This window comes from Cyanistes caeruleus, unplaced genomic scaffold (assembly GCF_971803275.1).
Source record: "Cyanistes caeruleus unplaced genomic scaffold, bCyaCae1.hap1.1 HAP1_SCAFFOLD_65, whole genome shotgun sequence".
Taxonomy (NCBI): Eukaryota; Metazoa; Chordata; class Aves; order Passeriformes; family Paridae; genus Cyanistes; species Cyanistes caeruleus.
The window spans coordinates 4,350,534-4,367,370 of NW_028255884.1; the positions used below are offsets into that span (position 1 = coordinate 4,350,534).

At 57.8% G+C, this 16,837-nt stretch overlaps 2 protein-coding genes across 2 annotated transcripts; one reads left to right on the forward strand and one right to left on the reverse strand.

Annotated features, from left to right (window-relative positions):
* The first annotated feature begins 3,829 nt into the window (after positions 1-3,829).
* Positions 3,830-6,597, forward strand: LOC147647246 (serine/threonine-protein kinase pim-1-like). Its single transcript, XM_086872443.1, has 5 exons — positions 3,830-3,844; positions 3,886-3,936; positions 4,141-4,507; positions 5,143-5,378; positions 6,556-6,597. Exons 1-5 carry the CDS (start codon positions 3,830-3,832, stop codon positions 6,595-6,597), a joined length of 711 nt encoding a protein of 236 aa, XP_086728569.1.
* Positions 6,598-9,375: 2,778 nt separating this feature from the next.
* On the reverse strand, positions 9,376-10,827 carry LOC147647247 (serine/threonine-protein kinase pim-1-like). The gene is made up of 3 exons (XM_086872444.1): positions 10,735-10,827; positions 9,972-10,338; positions 9,376-9,569 (listed from the first exon to the last, which is right to left on the reverse strand). Exons 1-3 carry the CDS (start codon positions 10,825-10,827, stop codon positions 9,376-9,378), a joined length of 654 nt encoding a protein of 217 aa, XP_086728570.1.
* Between the last annotated feature and the right edge of the window lie 6,010 nt (positions 10,828-16,837).

The window sequence follows — 16,837 nt, forward strand, 5'->3', positions numbered from 1 at the left end:
GCTTAACTCCCTTCTACCTATTAGAAAGTGGGTGAGTAAAGGAAATTACCCTGGAGGAAGGAGACCAGAAATGGGGAAAAGGATGAAACATGTCTGAATTACAAATGAAATCTATTTCAATTTATTTCTTTACTACTAATCTATTACAAATAAAAACATGTTTCTGAGCTGATTGTTTGGATTCAGAAGAATTATTATTCAAGAAATAAACTTGTTCTTGTTGTTATTATTATTTATTAATATTACTTTTCACTGTCAAGACTTTTAAATCTTGGACATGAATAAAAATGGCTGGATGTCTCTCACTGGGAAAATTCCCTTGCTTTTCCCACTGGGTTTAAACTGTACAGTCATTTCCAAGTTGCCAGTGGATTCTAAAGATGGAAAATCCTTTTAATGGTGGGTTGGGGGTGGTTTGGAGCTGGGGAAGGGTCTCATCCCTTCCCAGAGGTGCCCCAAGCCTGCTCTGCTGCCACATCTGCACTCGCGGCCCCTCACGGCTGCTCTGCCCTGGGGACATGGTGGGACCCCCTCCTGCCAGGGCTGAGGCTCCTCATGGCCCCTCACAGCCCCTCATGACCCCACAGAACCTCTCATGGCCCCTCACAGCCCCTCATGGCCCCACAGAACCTCTCATGGCCCCATAGAACCTCTCATGGCCCCATAGAACATCTCTTGGCCCCTCACAGCCCCTCATGGCCCCTCACTACCCCTCATGGCCCCACAGAACCTCTCATGGCCCCATAGAACATCTCTTGGCCGCTCACAGCCCCTCATGGCCCCATAGAACATCTCTCATGGCCCCACAGAACCTCTCACAGCCCTTCATGTCCCTTCATGGCCCCTCATTTCCCCTCACGGCCCCTCACAGCCCCAGGGGCTCCTCCCAAAGGAGAAGGGGTCGGGCCCTGCTCACTCTCCTTTTATTTCAGTCCCTTCACAGCGCCGAGTAAAGAAAGGCTGAATGGAGCCTTTCCCCAGCGTTTCCCTCGGGGTTCATTGCGGGCTGAAGCTCTGTGCTGGCGCTGGCCCCAGCACCAACATCCCTGCAGCCCCCAAGGCCTTTGCTGTCCCCCCGTGTCCATTCCCTGTCCCCGAGTCCCGCCCGGCTCTGGCAGCAGCAGCAGCCGCAGCGCAGCGGGCGCAGGCCCGGCCCGGCCGGGGCTCCCGGCCAGGAGCAGCAGCAGCGCCGGCCCTTCCCACCTGCTCCTGCCTCGGCTTCCCAGGGCTTTTGCCAGGGCAATGCTGGACTACAGCAACAATCCCCCACAAACAGCCCTGATTCCTCAGGGCCCGCCTCTGCTGCCCTCAGCCAGCCCTCAGAGGAAGAAAGGATCGGGTTCCAGCGCTGTTTTCAGCCCTGTTTTACTCACCCTGAGGTGACAGCAGGAGGCTGTTGGTGCCTTGGCCTTGGCAATTGTAGATCCCGGCTGCTCTTGCCCCTCTTCTGCTTGCCACAAGAATTTTAGCAGTACAGCTGCAATTGCCTCTTTCAATCAGTGCTACCCACTGTGCTTTTGTCACAGGGAACTCAGGATTTTTGTTTCAGGCATCATGATCAGTAGAGATCAAAATGCTCCCAAGTCCCTGAGCACTAAGTCGAGGGGAATTAAAGCCACACAGGTCACATTTGCAGTGCTCAAACACAGCCCTGTTGCTGCTGCTGCTGCTGCTGAAATAGAATCAACTGACAGAGGCCATCACAGAAATTGCCTCTGCAGTGGCAAATAAAATGAAAAAATCCACCAGGAGAAAGAAAAACCAGAACTTCCCAACTCGCTTCATTGTTTCTTCTGAGCAGCAGAAGAAAAAGGAACAGGGCACCTTTCAGGCAGCTCCACAAGCTCAGGGTTCTCATTTCCTGGGGAATCTGAGATGCAATTGGCCTTGTTAAAAGGATAAAAGCAAAGGGAATGAATTGGGAATTATTAGGAAAAAATGACCCTTCTTACACACAAAGTTCACCAAGTCATTCCCTGCATTTCTCCTTTTCACATTCTTTCTCTCATCCACTGAGAGGTCCAGCTTATCATGTTCTGCTGCTTATCATCACCTGATTGTGCTCTTGATTTCTCCCAGTGCAAGAGATGTAGAATCATCTCAACTGAACACAGCAACAAACTCCCTCTGTCAGCCCATCTTCATGTTCCAGATCACTTTCCAGATGTCCATGGGGCTGTTGGAATGATGAGCTCTCCACTGCTGGCTGCAGGCTCTGGAGATTCTTTCTCCACATTCAGCCAGGCTTGTATTCCCTAACAATTCCTGGTAGCCCATCATGTTTTCTTTGGGTAGAAGAGGAACAATGAAAACCTCACCAATGGCACAACTCCCCTGTGCACAAGGAAAAGAGAGAACAAGTTGTCAAGTCCTTCAAATATTTGTCCTGCTTTGCTGCAAGAGTTGTGCTGCACTCACAGTGTGGGAAGCCAAGAGAAGCTGCAGCTGGGGGCACATCTTGTGACAGGAGCTGCGCCTTGTTCTCCAGGACAGGTTTTTGGAAAGAACAGATGGGAATGGGGAGAAGATTCTGGGAAAATGGAAACAGCTTTTTTAAGAAATGAAAATAAAATCCAAAGAAACAACCAATATGCTTTTCTCTATTTTTCTCTATTCTCTATTTTTATGTTCCCCTTTTCCATCTTGCACTGTTTCTCCATCCCATTCATTCCAAATGGCTCTCACCTCTAAGATCTGAGACTTGGCAAGTTTTAGACACTGTAAAATACCCTGAGCTATAGCCAGTTTGCCTTGCCCTGTTTTCCTTGGAAAGCAATGCTGGAGACACAAGTGCAGTGCTTGGCTCAGGTACAAATTCTGCATTCAGGGAATGTGCTCAGACGGTGTCTGAGCCTCAGCAGGGACAAGGCACAGCAGCAGCCAAGGGCATTGCTGTGCCCCTGTGCAGGAGTCCAGACTCTGGCTCTTGGCTCAGCAGGGCAAAGTTGCCGTGTTTGGCCAGGCTCAGGGGCTGCCCGGGGAGCGCGGGGCTCGGGGCGGGGCCGAGCGGGCAACGGACAAACGGACACGGGGACAAACGGCCCCGGGGCTTCAGTTGCAGCGGCAGCGGCGGCAGCAGCAGCAGCGGCAGCAGTGGAAGCAGACAAAAAGACAATTTCCTGACTCCGTCGATTCTCCTCTCCCTCTCCCACTGTCCCGCACCCCATCCCCGTCGCGCTTTTCCTGTGTCCCCTCCTCTTCCAGGTTCTCTCTCCCCGTGCCCGCCCGGGCCATGCCCCCGGTCCGCCCCCGGCCCCGGGTGGGGCTGCCCCGGCCCCGGCCCCGTCCCCGCCCATCCCGCCGAGGTCTCCTCTTCGCCTGGCTCTGGCTGTGCTGGGCGGGCATCAGTGCCTGGGGCTGGGGCGGCATCGCTGCCCTTTGGCTCCGCCTGGCCCGACCCCGGCCCCGGCCCCGGCCCCGGCCCCGGCCCCGGCCCCGGCCCCGGCCCCGGCCCCGGCCCCGGCCCCGGCTCCTCCCGGGGCCCGCGGAGGACACAGGCGGTGCGGCCGCTGCCGCCGCCTCCGCTGCGGCTTCCCCGGCCCGAGCTCCGCCGCTGTCGCGTTCCAATGAGGGAACGCCTGCGGGTGCCCGGCCCGGGGAGCTCGGGGAGCGCTCGGGGGCCGTTCCTGGCCCCGGGCCGAGCACTGACGGCCGCGTATCTTCCCCAGGGAAGGCGCAGCAGGCCCTGCAGCAGCGCTACCGAGTGGGTTCACTGCTGGGGCGCGGCGGCTTTGGCAGAGTTTTTGCGGCCACTCGGCTCTCGGACGGACTCCCGGTGAGCAGAGGGGCCGGCGGCGGGCGGAGGAGGAGGAGGGGGCGGAGGAGGAGGATGGGGCTGGACACGGTGGGCGGTGAGCTGAATCCGCTGTTCCCTTTGGCTTGCAGGTGGCCATCAAAAAGGTGCCACGGAACCGCGTCCGGCACTGGGGCGAGCTGGTGAGTGAGCGGGGCCAGCGGCAGAAGCCGGGCCGTGCCGGGCGGGGATGAGCCGGGGCCCGGCAGGGTGGGAGCCGCCAGGACACCTGGAGGGAGAGCGGGCGTGGGGCCAGCGGAGGGCACAGAGCATCCCGGGCTGGCTGAGGGCTTCCCGAGCCCTGGCACGGCCTCAGCCCCACTGACGGCACCGTGCTCCTCCCGCAGCCCGACGGCACCAGCGCACCCCTGGAGATAGTGCTGCTGGACAAGGTGTCCACAGGCTTCCCCGGCGTGGTGCAGCTGCTGGAATGGTTTGAGCTCCCCAACACCATCGTGATGGTGCTGGAGCGCCCGGAGCGGTGTCAGGACCTGCGGCGTTTCATTCGGGCACGGAGGTTCCTGTCCGAGGAAGAGGCGCGGGAGCTGTTCCAGCAGGTGCTGGCGGCCGTGCGGCACTGCACCAGCTGCGGGGTCCTGCACCGAGATATAAAACCTGAGAATGTCTTGGTAGACCTGGACACCGGCGAGGCAAAACTGATTGACTTCGGCTGTGGCACCTACCTGCAGGACACAGCCTACACTCAATTTGCAGGTGAGCCCACACAGGGGTGGTGATCCTGGTCCTGGCATCTCCTGGCCCAACCTGGGTGTGGCAGGAGGGATTCTCCCTTTGGCTGCCAGTCACAGCATTGAGTCTTCAGCCAAGTTGCTTCTGAGCAGAGCTGGGTGGGGACCCATCTTCCAGTCCTGCTGGCAGCCTTTGCCTGCCACTCTGCCCAGGACTGGGGCTGGGGCTGGGGCAGCCAGCCTGACAAAATCCCCCGTGGGTGGGAGTAACAGAGAGGGGGAACCAGAACCTGTGCACCTGCTGGTTTGGTGTGCAGGTGAGAATGGGCTTGGACTGCTCTGCTCACCTGATTTGCCTTGGTTCAAGATATTTTTTGGGCAATGCCAGCAGGGAGGATGTGGGTGTGGTTTTTCCCCAGCACTGAGTGGGTATTTCCCTTTGTGTGTCATGGTCGGGCCTTGCCAGGGTTTCTGCTGCCCTCTTCCAGCACCAGTGGCTTCTTTTCCAACCCCAAGTTTGTACCCAAGTCCCAGGTGCTGGTGAGAGGGCAGCAGGTCACCCCGTGTGCCACTGGGGCAGCCCCCACATGCCCAGGGATGCTGGGGCCAGGCTCTGGGAGCAGCAGCATCCCCCTGATGAGCTCCATCCATATTCCATAGGAACACCGTCATACAGCCCCCCGGAATGGAACGACTTCGGCTGGTACCATGGCGAGGCAGCGACCGTCTGGTCCCTGGGCATCCTGCTGCACGAGATGGTCTGCGGGGAGCACCCTTTCAGGAGGGGCAGGAACATCAGATGGGGCCAGCTCCCGCTGCCACAACGGCTCTCCCAAGGTGGATCCTCATCTCTGGGCACGGGGGGAACACCAGTGTTGGGAGACAGCAGCGGGCTCGTGAGCATCCCGCTCTGGCAGCTGCTGAGGAGGTGGCACATGTCCTGCTCTCCTGCTCTCCTCCAAAACAAAGAATTGATGGGAAAGTTTAGGCCCAGCTCAGCACATCCAGCGTGGCCTGGGCACGGGAATAGTGGGGCAAAGCAGACAGGAGCCTTCTCCAACTGACCAGTGGTTTGTGGTTTCTCTCCCCAGACTGCCAGATTCTGATCAGGTGGTGTTTATCCCTGAACTCCTTGGACAGGCCCTCATTAGAAGACCTGTCCTGTGATCCCTGGATGCAGGATATTCATCAGCCCTAGAAGAAGGGAGAGAGCCACAGGCACAGTGATGCAGGGACCTGGTAAGTTACAGCTCCACACATGCCCTGGCAATCAGCAGCAAAGAAACCCAGACTTTTTTGTCCTGCCTGTGTCACTGCACTGGGGTCATGGAATGGGAACACACAGCCCTTGTGCTGGAGCTGAGCTGCTCTGCCCAGCACTGGTGGGCACCATCTGAGCTGGTTTTGCTTGTCCTGCTTCACTGACAGCCGGGCCCTGGGCAGAACCCTGACAGCCTGGTGTCACCCCAGGGAAGAAGGAGCCCCTGGAGAAGCTGTACCAGGTGGGGCTGCTGCTGCTGCTGGAGACGTGGAGGACAGCAGCAAGGATGACAACCTCTTCCTCCACCTGGCCAGCAGGAGCTGGCGATGATGGACTTTGATTCTGGCACCTTCTTCAAAGCCAGGCTCCACAGTGAATTTTCAGGTAAGTCCAGACCCAGGGGGATGCTCCCAGATTTGTGCATTGGCCGGGAACCAAAGGTTTCCCCTTTGCTGGGGCAGATGCAGCTGATTCCTCAGTGGCTGCCCAGCTGGTTTTTGGCAGGGCTGGGGGCGTGGGCTGGGGTGGTTACGAAATGGGAGTGGGATCCTGGCCCTGCCAACAGCCCCCAGCACCCACCGTGCCCCGGGCTGGGGCTGGGGCAGCCAGCCCGACACAAACAAACCCCCATGGCAGGAGCACAGGTGGGACTCCAGAACCTGAGCACGGCTGCTTTGCTGTGCAGCCAAGGAAGGGCTTGGGCTGCTCCACTCCCCTGCTTTGCTTTGGGATCACCATGATTTTGGGGGACAGTGCAGGGGGAAAGGGAGAAAGCATGGGCTTCCCTCACCCGTGGGTGGGTTTTTCCCCAGAATGTAGGGGTTGGGCCTACCTCAAGCTCCAGTCAGAGATAAGATTTTTTACCATTTTTCTTGTTCCCCCTTTTTGTCTGTAACCTATTTTCATTAATTTGTTGTTTGTTTTTCTAAAGGAAGCGTTCCAGGTGGGGTCCAGTCTGGATCAGGAAGTGCTTGGGACCAGCTGTGGCGTGGATGGGCCGTGCCCTTGGAGAAGACTGAGGACATCGTTTGGGACCAGCTTTTCTTGTGGCAGCGGATGGTGTGAGGTGGGTCCTCATCTCCTTGGCATGGGTGGGACAAGAGCTTTTGGGAGATGGCAGCGGGCACAGGAGCATCCCGCTCTGGGCAGCTGCTGAGGGGCTGGATCTGCCGTGGCTGGCTGCAGGCTGGGCACATGTCCTGCCCTCCTGCTCTGCTCCCCAAGGCAGCAGTGAGGGGCAGCTTTGGGCCCAGCTCTGAGCACGGCCAGCATGGCCTGGGCACCGTGGCTGGCTGGGACAAGGGGACAGGAGCCTTCAGCTGACGGGCGGTTTCTGCTTTCTCTCCTTGCAGCCGGGCTCTGCGGATGCTGAGGCTGCTCTGGGCTCTGCCAGGGCTCTGCTGGGCTCAGCACCGGGCCGGGATCAGCCAAAGAAGAAACGCTGTGACCTGCAGCAGAGACTTGAGCATTTTGGCAATGCAGCTCAAGTCTGCAGAGTGTCCACCTCCAAGGGAAAACATGACACCCCCAAAAATTAAACTTGTTCCATGACTTCTGAAATGAAATCAATCTGGGATGACCCCAAATGACATTTTTCAGCTTGCTCAAGCTGTAGCTCAGCTCTTCTCTGAACACTTCTCTCCCCCACCTGCCTTTTACTTCACAACTGCTCCCTCCTTTCCCCCAGTGAGTTCCCAGCCCATCACAGTCTCCATCACACTGCAGCCTTCCTTGATGCCCCTCTCCACGAGGAAGGCCAAGCCCCAGTCTCAGGGACTGTTGGGGGTTAGGTGTCGTTGTTTTTTATTTCTGGCTTGCCCATAGGATTTTTACCCATTAGTTTGGGGTAAAACCTAACTGTGGGTACTTGGTGGGTGCTTGAAAAAAGACAAAGAGTTTGGCCGGGACCAAGGAGGGAAGGGGGCAGGAAAAAAAGGAGGGTGGCGACAGTTTGGTGGGCTTTCTTCAGTTTTGGAGAAGGACACTTCGGGCGCAGAGTTGTTGTGGTGGGGAGAAGGGAATTTCACCATCATCCAGATGGAGCTGCTGCTGCTTCTCCTCCTCCCCTCTTTGTTGGTGGCCTCACACCCCCTGTCCTGCCGGGATGTGTGGCAGTGCCAGGCACCGCCGTGGAGCTGCTGATCCACCTCAGCCACCGGCCCAGGATCTCAGCTCATCCCTGCTGTTCCAGCTGAGTGTTCCTCAGAGCCCTGCAGGAGCACCGGGACTGCCCGCCCGAGGGGGTTTGTGAAACAAAGCCTCTCCTCCATCCCGTCTCAGCCGAGAAAGCTGTCACGGGCCCCTGGTTCTGTTTTCTTGTTAATGCTGTAGTTATTGTTGCTTGTTTGCCTGGTTATAAATTCTAATAAAGAACTGTTATTCCTATCCTCAGATCTCTGCCTGAAAGCCCCTTGATTTCAGAATTATAATAATTCAGAGGGAGGGGGTCTACGTTTTCATTCCAGGGGAGGCCCCTGCCCTCCCTAGCTGACACCTGTCTTCCAAAACAAAGACAGATGGGGAGTTTCTCCATCCTCCTTACCCTTGTGGGGCCAGCAGTGCTCTTGGTTCCTCATGCTCTTTTTGTGGGGCCTTTTGTGTCTGTGCCCCTCCAACTTAGGGGGACAGGGGATATTTGCTGCCCCCTTTCTGCTTCTGGGAAGCCTGTGCGGGCTCTTTGTCCCTCTCTGATTTGGGGGGTGCCAGTGTTGTCACCATCCCAGCAGCCCCCGTCTGCTCTTTGCCATCTGCCAGGCCAGGGGTGTTCTCTGTCCCCTTGCAATTTGTGGGGCTGGCACAGGCACAATTCCCCTCCTCTTTGGGGGGGCTGGCAGTCTCCTCTTCCCCCTCTGACTTGGGGGATGCTCTGGGCTACATCCATCTCTTAGTTTGGGGGGGGCAGGTATTTATCTCCCTTCATTTTGGGGGGCCCGGGGATTGTCTCCATCCTCCTCCAGTTTTGAGGGACCTGGGAGAAGTCTCTGCCTCCAAGCAATTTGGGGGGACTGGTGCAGGCTCCACCCCCCTCTGATTTTGAGGGACAACCTGGAGGAAAGGCACCAAAATCTTGACAAAGGCTGAAGAGAACACTCTGATTACCCCTTTTGCCCAGAGGTTCCCTTAGCTGAAGTTGCTAACAAGGACCAGACTCGCCAGCCCGCCATGGGTTTCGAGTTCTTTTATTTCCTGGGCCCTCAGTCCTGCATGGGACACGGGAACTGGGTGCTGCAGAGGCTGCGCCAAGGCATCAGAAATGCCCGCCCAGCACCCAAGGGTGGTAGAAGATCTGCTCCAGCACCGGCCGGTCCATGGGGTGCTTGGACAAACAGCAGCGGATCAGATGTTGGCACTCTGGGGAGAGAAGGCAGAAAGCGGCGCTCACTTGCAGAAGGCTCCTGCCCAGCTGCTCCCGGCGCCTGCAGAAGCCGGGCCACGTTGCGTGTGCTGGGAGCTGCCCTTGGCGGGAGAGCGGCACGGCAGGACAAGCGTCCCCTCCTTCAGCCAAGCGTGCCACACCCAGCCTGCCACGGGCCACCTGCTGCAGCCGGCCCTTGAGGACACATGGACGTCCCGCGCAGCTGCGGGAGGGCCGGGCTGGGCTGCGCGGTGCCACCTGCCAAAGCCTGCCTGCTTCAGGCCGCGTACCAACCTGGAGAGACCTCCTGCGGGAAGAAGAGCTGCCCCAACACGGTGTCACACTCGTTCTCGAAGGGCAGGAACCCGCACACCATCTCCAACAGCAGCATGCCCAGGGACCAGATGGTCGCTCCATCGCCGTGGTAGCAGCGCAGGCCAATCCACTCGGGCGGGCAGTACGTGCGTGTTCCTAGGGGAGACGGGCGGCGCTGCTCAGGCGCAGGCTGCTGCCTTCCAGAGCCTGGTGCCAGCCTCCTGCCAGAGGCAGGGACTGCAGCCATGGCCACAACTTCCCCCCAAGGCCTGCCTGCCTCCCCCTGACAATGGGCCAAAGCCAAGAAACCATTCTGCAAGGCTGAGAACGCCAGTGGAGCAGCCCAAGGCCTTGTGGGCCTGCCAAGCCGAGGAGCCGGGGCCCGGCTTTTGCAGCCCCTTTCTGCCGGCAGGGCCTGCAGCCGGCTCCTGGGGCACAGCACCTGCCCCGTGCCACAGGGCAGCCGGCAGCCGGCTGAATGCCGCACCCCACGGCCCAGGAGGGAATGGGGCTGTGCAGTGCCTGGCACTGGGAGCAGGGCCCGCGCTCTGGGCTCACTGGCAAACTGTGTGAAGGCCCGCTCCTGGAGGAAGGTGCCACAACCAAAGCCGATCAGCTTCAGGTCGCCAGTCTCCGGGTTGACGAGGAGGTTCTCTGTCTTGATGTCCCGGTGCAGGACACCACAGGCGATGCAGTGCCACACGGCCTCCAGCACCTGCCAGAAAAGCCAGCGTGCCACCTCCTCGCTCAGGAACTCTTGCTCCAGCAGGATGTGCAAGAGATCCCGAGATTGCTCTGGACGCTCCATCACCAGAACGAAGCTGTCAGGCAGCTCGAACCAGTCGAGGAGCTGGATAATTCTGCGGCAGCCAAAGCCTACCTTTTCCATTAGCACGATCTCCAGTGGAACACAGGTGCCATCGGGCTGTGAGGAGAAGACAATGCCTCCATCACAGGGCCTGATGCTGCCAGGAACCCCCCAAGTGCCCGCCAGTGCAGTGGCCACAGCCAGCGCCGGCCACCTTGCTCTGACCTGCTTCTAGGCTGCTCTCAGAAGCCCTGGCCTGGCCTGCGAATGCCCCTCCAGAGCCCCATGGGAGCCTCAGACAGCTCCTCAGGTCTCACCTGCCGGTACAGAAGCCTTGTTGGTATTTGGTGGCTCTATGGGAGCAGCTTCCTGGAGATGGAGGAAACTCCCTGTTCCCTCGAGAATTGTCTCCTCTACCAGGCACGGGCTGTTGCCAGCTGGCACATCCAGCACCGTCACCTGGGAGCTGTGGTCCTGCAGCTGCTGGTTCCAGGACACTTGCTGCTCCTCCACCTGCTCCTGAGACGGCTCCCCTGGATCAGGCTGGGCTCCCACTTGGACCTGGGGGCTTTCCCTGGCCATGTCAGTGCTCAGGGTCACGCCCATGTTGTTGAAGTCCAAGGGTCCAAGGAAGCTGGGAGACCTGTCCCTGGGCTCTGCACCTTCTGCAGGCTGACAGGTCTGGCTGAGCCACTCCGAGGGATGGAGGCTGTCAGAGATAGCGGAGGCTCCTGGCACCATGGACGTTCTCTGACAGCCTGAGCTCCTTGCATGGATGGCGGGTCTTCTCTGCTGTGCCATCCTTGCAAGGCTTGAGGCTCTCCCAAGGATGGCCAGTCTTGCTGGGAGCAGCCTCCTAAAGGGATGGCGGCTTCTGGAGAAGCTGGGCGAGCCACAGCAGGGCAGGTGGCCTCACCTCATCAGCTTCTCCAGTTCTTTCCACAACGCCAGCCACATCCCAAAGAAGAGCGGCACAGATGTCCCATTGTGTGCCCAGTGCCGGATCATCACTTCCTGCAGCTCTTGGGCCACTGCCATGCAGGGACCGCAGCTGCTGGAGCTCTCCAGAGGGCTTCCGGGAGCACCTGGCCGCCGGCGAGGGGTGGCCCGAGGCCTGGAGAACCTGGGAGCCTCAGGGGCTGCTCGGTTCCTCCATGGGCCTCTGGGCCTAACCCTGGGGCACTTCCTCGTCTGCCGCCTCCGTGGTTGCCGGTGGCCACCGGCCCAGCAGACAGCCACAGCGGCCAGCAGCAGGACAAGGGCAGCCATCAGGACACCACCGTCACCCATGGCTACGGCACGTCCCATGGCGACTGCACTGGCAGCTGCGGGGGCTGGCCTGGTTTATATAGGGCTGGAGCAGTGATGTCACAGTGCTATGGCCAGCACAGCTGTGTGACATCACGGCCCTGCATCACCCCAGCGCTCAGCCCCTTTGTGACATCACGGCCCCACCCAATTCAGGGATCACAGCCCTGGCTCATCCCTGAAGATGAACATGGCCTGGAAAAGCCTGGAAATCAGAACCGGACCTCAGCCCCTTGCAATGAATCCTCCCCAGGAGCAAGCGGCAGCACATCAGGAAGAGTGCTGCTGTGTCAAGCCCTGGCTCCCAGGACGCTGCAGCGGCACCAACTTCAAACAATCACTACCCTGTGCCAGAGAAGATCCCCAAGAGGCAAAGGGAGGAGAAGTTCCTCTGTCTCTGGGGAGCTCTCCTGAAATGGCTGGCGAGGACAGCAAGAGTTTTCTCATAGCAGCTCACCAACTTCTGCAGAGCCTCCATTCTAAATAAATCAGGATTTTCCAAAGAGCGCTCATGCTTGTCCCACTGCTCTGGTTTTGACTGCCATGGGGTTCCTCTCTTCCCAAGAGCTGGCACATGCTGGGTTTGGATTCAAGATGGGAATGCTGTGGTTCAGTCAGGAGTGGTTTGGTTTCTGCTGAGCAGGGCTTGCCCTCTTCAAGGACTTTGCAGTGTGCCTTGGTACAATGCGTGTTTTCCTCTGGGAAGGGAGAGGTGAGTGTTGAAGACAGAGGCAATAAATGCATTAGAAAACCTGCACTGTGTCTGTGTCCATGTTTGTCAGGGGACCATCCACATCCTGGAAGGGGATGATGTAATTTCTAATTTATTTTTTTTTTATTAATGGATTTAACAAGTCAATTTTTATTGTGCCTCACATTTTTGGCCACCTTCATCTCCAGCTGAGCTTTCAGTGCACCAGATTTCTTGCTGCAGTGGCCAGAAGCATCTCTGTACTCTTCTCCTGACCTTCATTCCTTGTCCTCTACCCATCCCATCCCGCCCCAGGGAGCAGGGACCTTCCTGGGGCAGATCCAGGAAGATATCCAGGACCATCCCTGCCTGGGACGGGTGCCAAGGAGATCCAGGAGGGTTCAGTGTCCAGCTCTAAGTCCTGGGACACCCTGTGCCGTGCTCCCAACAGCCCAGATTTTCAGGAAGGAGCCACAGCAGTCACCTGACCATCCATGGATTTTTCTTCCAGGAATTCACTGTGGAGCTTGTTTCTGTTTTCCTGCTCTTTCTGAGCTCCTGTCAACATGGCATGGAGCTGGAAGAGGTGGAGAGGAGAAACGTCGGTAATGGGAAGACAGAGGGAAATTGCTGGGAAAAGGGAGAGACACACCCCTAACGGTGGCTGCGGAAAGCTCCACACGCTCCAGCCTGCCCCAAAACCAGGGAAGCCCTGGCTAAAATCCAGGAAAACACTGCTGAGGATCCAAGGAATCCGAGCCATGATCTGTGTGGAGAGTGTCCCTGACAGGAGGAACGTGAATGGAACCGAGCGAGGCTGGGGCAGGAGGGTCAGAGCGAGCAGAGAAGGGGGGCCCATCAACATCCTAATTTACTGCTCCAGAGAAAGAAAAATTCCCAGCTTTAATTCCAAGGAGGATAATTTAATATCTCCTTGGCATCTGCAGATCTATGACCTGAATCCAGTCATGAGTTTCCTTCAGGTCTCCACCCTTGGGACCAGTTAAACAGATAGTGGGGTTAAACTCTTTCCCACTTCTTAAATCTGGATCCTCCTGTTCCATGAGAGACTTTTAATTGTGTCCCTCACAGAATCCTTCTGGAGCAGAATTCCCAGTGTGAAATGAACGGGGACAGGGAGTGTTGGGTGAAGAACTGATTAATGTGATATGGGAATGTGCCTCGCTGGGGATCCAAGCCAGCCGAATTTCACCCAGGGAAAAAAAGAGGGATTAAGTTCAAGCCTTGGGAAGCATTTGTTTAAGTTATGGCAAAGAGAAAGGGATTATGGCAGTTAATATGTTAATCGACTCACCCCTTATAAGGTTATGTTTCTAGAATGTTCCTGGTTCTCTCCCCTGATTGGTTGTTATTTGTTGCAGTATTTTGCATATTTCTAACCCCAGTTTGTGGTTGGACCCATGCCCTCAGACTCTGCCCTCAGACCTACCCTGTATATTTCTGTGTCTGCCCATAGTCCTGGTCTTTGGAGTTTGTCCCTATACTGCGCACGGTTTATGGGAGTTGTGCTTATTTTATTTCTCATAAAAAGTGTTAATTTTAGGTGGACACAAACTCCATCATACCCTTTCATTTTATTTTCACCTCAATTCCCTGAAGTCAGAGATCCCTAAAGTATTAAAGGTACTGGTTTTCAATAGGATAACATCCATTTAATTCCCAGAAAGAGGCACAGAATTAGATTTGAATCCAAGTTCGGATTCAGCATGGGAATGTAGGGGACAGCACACCGATGGTTTCCATGTTGCTGAGCAGGGCTTGTCCTGTCCATTGACTTTGCAATCCCCGACTGGACAATCCATGTCCCATGCTCTGCCAGCAAGGAGGTGACACCATCACCGTTCCCCTCCTCATCCCCGTGTCCTATTTAGACAAGGATCTTCCTTCTCCTCTGCTCCAGAGGGTGCTCGAGTGCCCACAGGGAGCCCCTTCCTCGCTCCCGTGGAACTGGTGAGGGCTGGGGTGACGCAGGGCTGTGATGTCACAAAGGGGTTAAGCTCTGGTGTGATGCAGGGCCGTGATGTCACACAGCTGTCCTGGCCACAGCACTGTGACATCACCGCGCCAGCCCTATATAAACCGGGCCAGCCCCCGCAGCTGCCAGTGCAGTCGCCATGGGACGTGCCGTAGCCATGGGTGACGGTGGTGTCCTGATGGCTGCCCTTGTCCTGCTGCTGGCTGCTGTGGCTGTCTGCTGGGCCGGTGGCCACTGGCAACCATGGAGGCGGCAGACGAGGAAGCACCCCAGGGTTAGGCCCAGAGGCCCATGGAGGAACCGAGCAGCCCCTGCGGCTCCCAGGTTCTCCAGGCCTCGGGCCACCCCTCGCCGGCGGCCAGGTGCTCCCGCAAGCCCTCTGGAGAGCTCCTGCAGCTGCGGTCCCTGCATGGCAGTGGCCCAAGAGCTGCAGGAAGTGATGATCCGGCACTGGGCACACAATGGGACATCTGTGCCGCTCTTCTTTGGGATGTGGCTGGCGTTGTGGAAAGAACTGGAGAAGCTGATGAGGTGAGGCCACCTGCCCTGCTGTGGCTCGTCCAGCTTCTCCAGAAGCCGCCATCCCTTCAGGAGGCTGCTCCCAGCAAGATTGACCATCCTTGGGAGAGCCTCAAGCCTTGCAAGGATGGCACAGCAGAGAAGACCCGCCATCCGTGCAAGAAGCTCAGGTGGTCAGAGAACGTCCATGGTGCCAGGAGCCTCCACTATCTCTGACAGCCTCCATCCCTAAGAGAGGCTGTATGGCACTGCACGGCTTGCGGCGTCCTGCACCGGGACATCAAGCCAGAGAACCTCCTCGTCAACCCAGACACTGGGGACCTGAAGCTGATGGACTTCGGTTGTGGCACCTTCCTCCAGGAGCGGGCCTTCACACAGTTTGCCAGTGAGCCCAGAGCGCGGGCCCTGCTCCCAGTGCCAGGCACTGCACGGCCCCATTCCCTCCTGGGCCGTGGGGTGCAGCGTTCAGCTGGCTGTTGGAGAGGGTGTGCGGGTTCCTGCCCTTCGAGAACGAGTGTGACACCGTGTTGGGGCAGCTCTTCTTCCCGCAGGAGGTCTCTCCAGGTTGGTACGCGGCCTGAAGAAGGCAGGCTTTGGCAGGTGGCACCGCACAGCCCAGCCCGGCCCTCCCGCAGCTGCACGGGACGTCCATGTGTCCTCAAGGGCCGGCTGCAGCAGGTGGCCCGTAGCAGGCTGGGTGTGGCACGCTTGGCTGAAGGAGGGGACGCTTGTCCTGCCGTGCCGCTCTCCCGCCAAGGGCAGCTCCCAGCACACGCAGCATGGCCCGGCTTCTGCAGGCGCCGGGAGCAGCTGGGCAGGAGCCTTCTGCAAGTGAGCGCCGCTTTCTGCCTTCTCTCCCCAGAGTGCCAACATCTGATCCGCTGCTGTTTGTCCAAGCACCCCATGGACCGGCCAGTGCTGGAGCAGATCTTCTACCACCCTTGGGTGTTGGGCGGGCATTTCTGATGCCTTGGCGCAGCCTCTGCAGCACCCAGTTCCCGTGTCCCACGCAGGACTGAGGGCCCAGGAAATAAAACAACCCAACCCAAAACCCACTGCGGGCCTGGAAGTCTTGTCCATGTTAGCAACTTCAGCTAAGGGAACCTTTGGGCAAAAGGGGTAATCAGAGTGTTCTCTTCAGCCTTTGTCAAGATTTTGGTGCCTTTCCTCCAGGTTGTCCCTCAAAATCAGAGGGGGGTGGAGCCTGCACCAGTCCCCCCAAATCGGTGGGAGACAGAGACTACTCCCAGGCCCCTCAAGACTGGAGGAGGATGGAGACTATCCCTGGGCCTCCCAAACTGAAGGGAGATAAATACCTGGCAACACAAAATAAGAGATGGATGGAGCCCAGAGCATCCCCCAAGTCAGAGGGGGAAGAGGAGACTGCCAGCCCCCGCAAAAGAGGAGGGGAATTGTGCCTGTGCCAGCCCCACAAATTGCAAGGGGACAGAGAACACCCCTGGCCTGGCAGAGGGCAAAGAGCGGCCGGGGGCTGCTGGGATGGTGACAACACTGGCACCCCCCAAATCAGAGAGGGACAAAGAGCCCACACAGGCTTCCCAGAAGCAGAAAGGGGGCAGCAAATATCCCCTGTCCCCCTAAGTCGGAGGGGCACAGACACAAAAGGCCCCACAAAAAGAGCATGAGGAACCAAGAGCACTGCTGGCCCCACAAGGGTAAGGAGGATGGAGAAACTCCCCATCTGTCTTTGTTTTGGAAGACAGGTGTCTGCTAGGGAGGGCAGGGGCCTCCCCTGGAATGAAAACGTAGACCCCCCTCCCTCTATATTATTATAATTCTGAAATCAAGGGGCTTTCAGGCAGAGATCTGAGGATAGGAATAACAGTTCTTTATTAGAATTTATAACCAGGCAAACAAACAACAATAACTACAGCATTAGCAAGAAAACAGAACCAGGGACCCCGTGACAGCTTTCTCAGCTGAGACGGGAAGGGATGGAGGAGAGGCTTTGTTTCACAAACCCCCTCGGGCGGGCAGTCCCGGTGCTCCTGCAGGGCTCTGAGGAACACTCAGCTGGAACAGCAGGGATGAGCTGAGATCCTGGGCCGGTGGCTGAGGTGGATCAGCAGCTCCGCGGCGGT

What these genes read in the sequence shown, in the direction of transcription:
- LOC147647246 (XM_086872443.1), top strand. An exon ending in AGCCTACACTCAATTTGCAG is followed by an intron (nt 4,508 to 5,142) that starts GTGAGCCCACAC and finishes CATATTCCATAG; the next exon opens with GAACACCGTCATACAGCCCC. An exon ending in TGGGAGACAGCAGCGGGCTC is followed by an intron (nt 5,379 to 6,555) that starts GTGAGCATCCCG and finishes GTTTTTCCCCAG; the next exon opens with AATGTAGGGGTTGGGCCTAC.
- LOC147647247 (XM_086872444.1), bottom strand. Translation starts at nt 10,827, where the DNA reads ATGGGCGTGACCCTGAGCACTGACATGGCCAGGGAAAGCCCCCAGGTC. An exon ending in GGGAGCCGTCTCAGGAGCAG is followed by an intron (nt 10,339 to 10,734) that starts GTGGAGGAGCAG and finishes TTCTCCTCACAG; the next exon opens with CCCGATGGCACCTGTGTTCC. An exon ending in GGCCTTCACACAGTTTGCCA is followed by an intron (nt 9,570 to 9,971) that starts GTGAGCCCAGAG and finishes CGTCTCCCCTAG; the next exon opens with GAACACGCACGTACTGCCCG.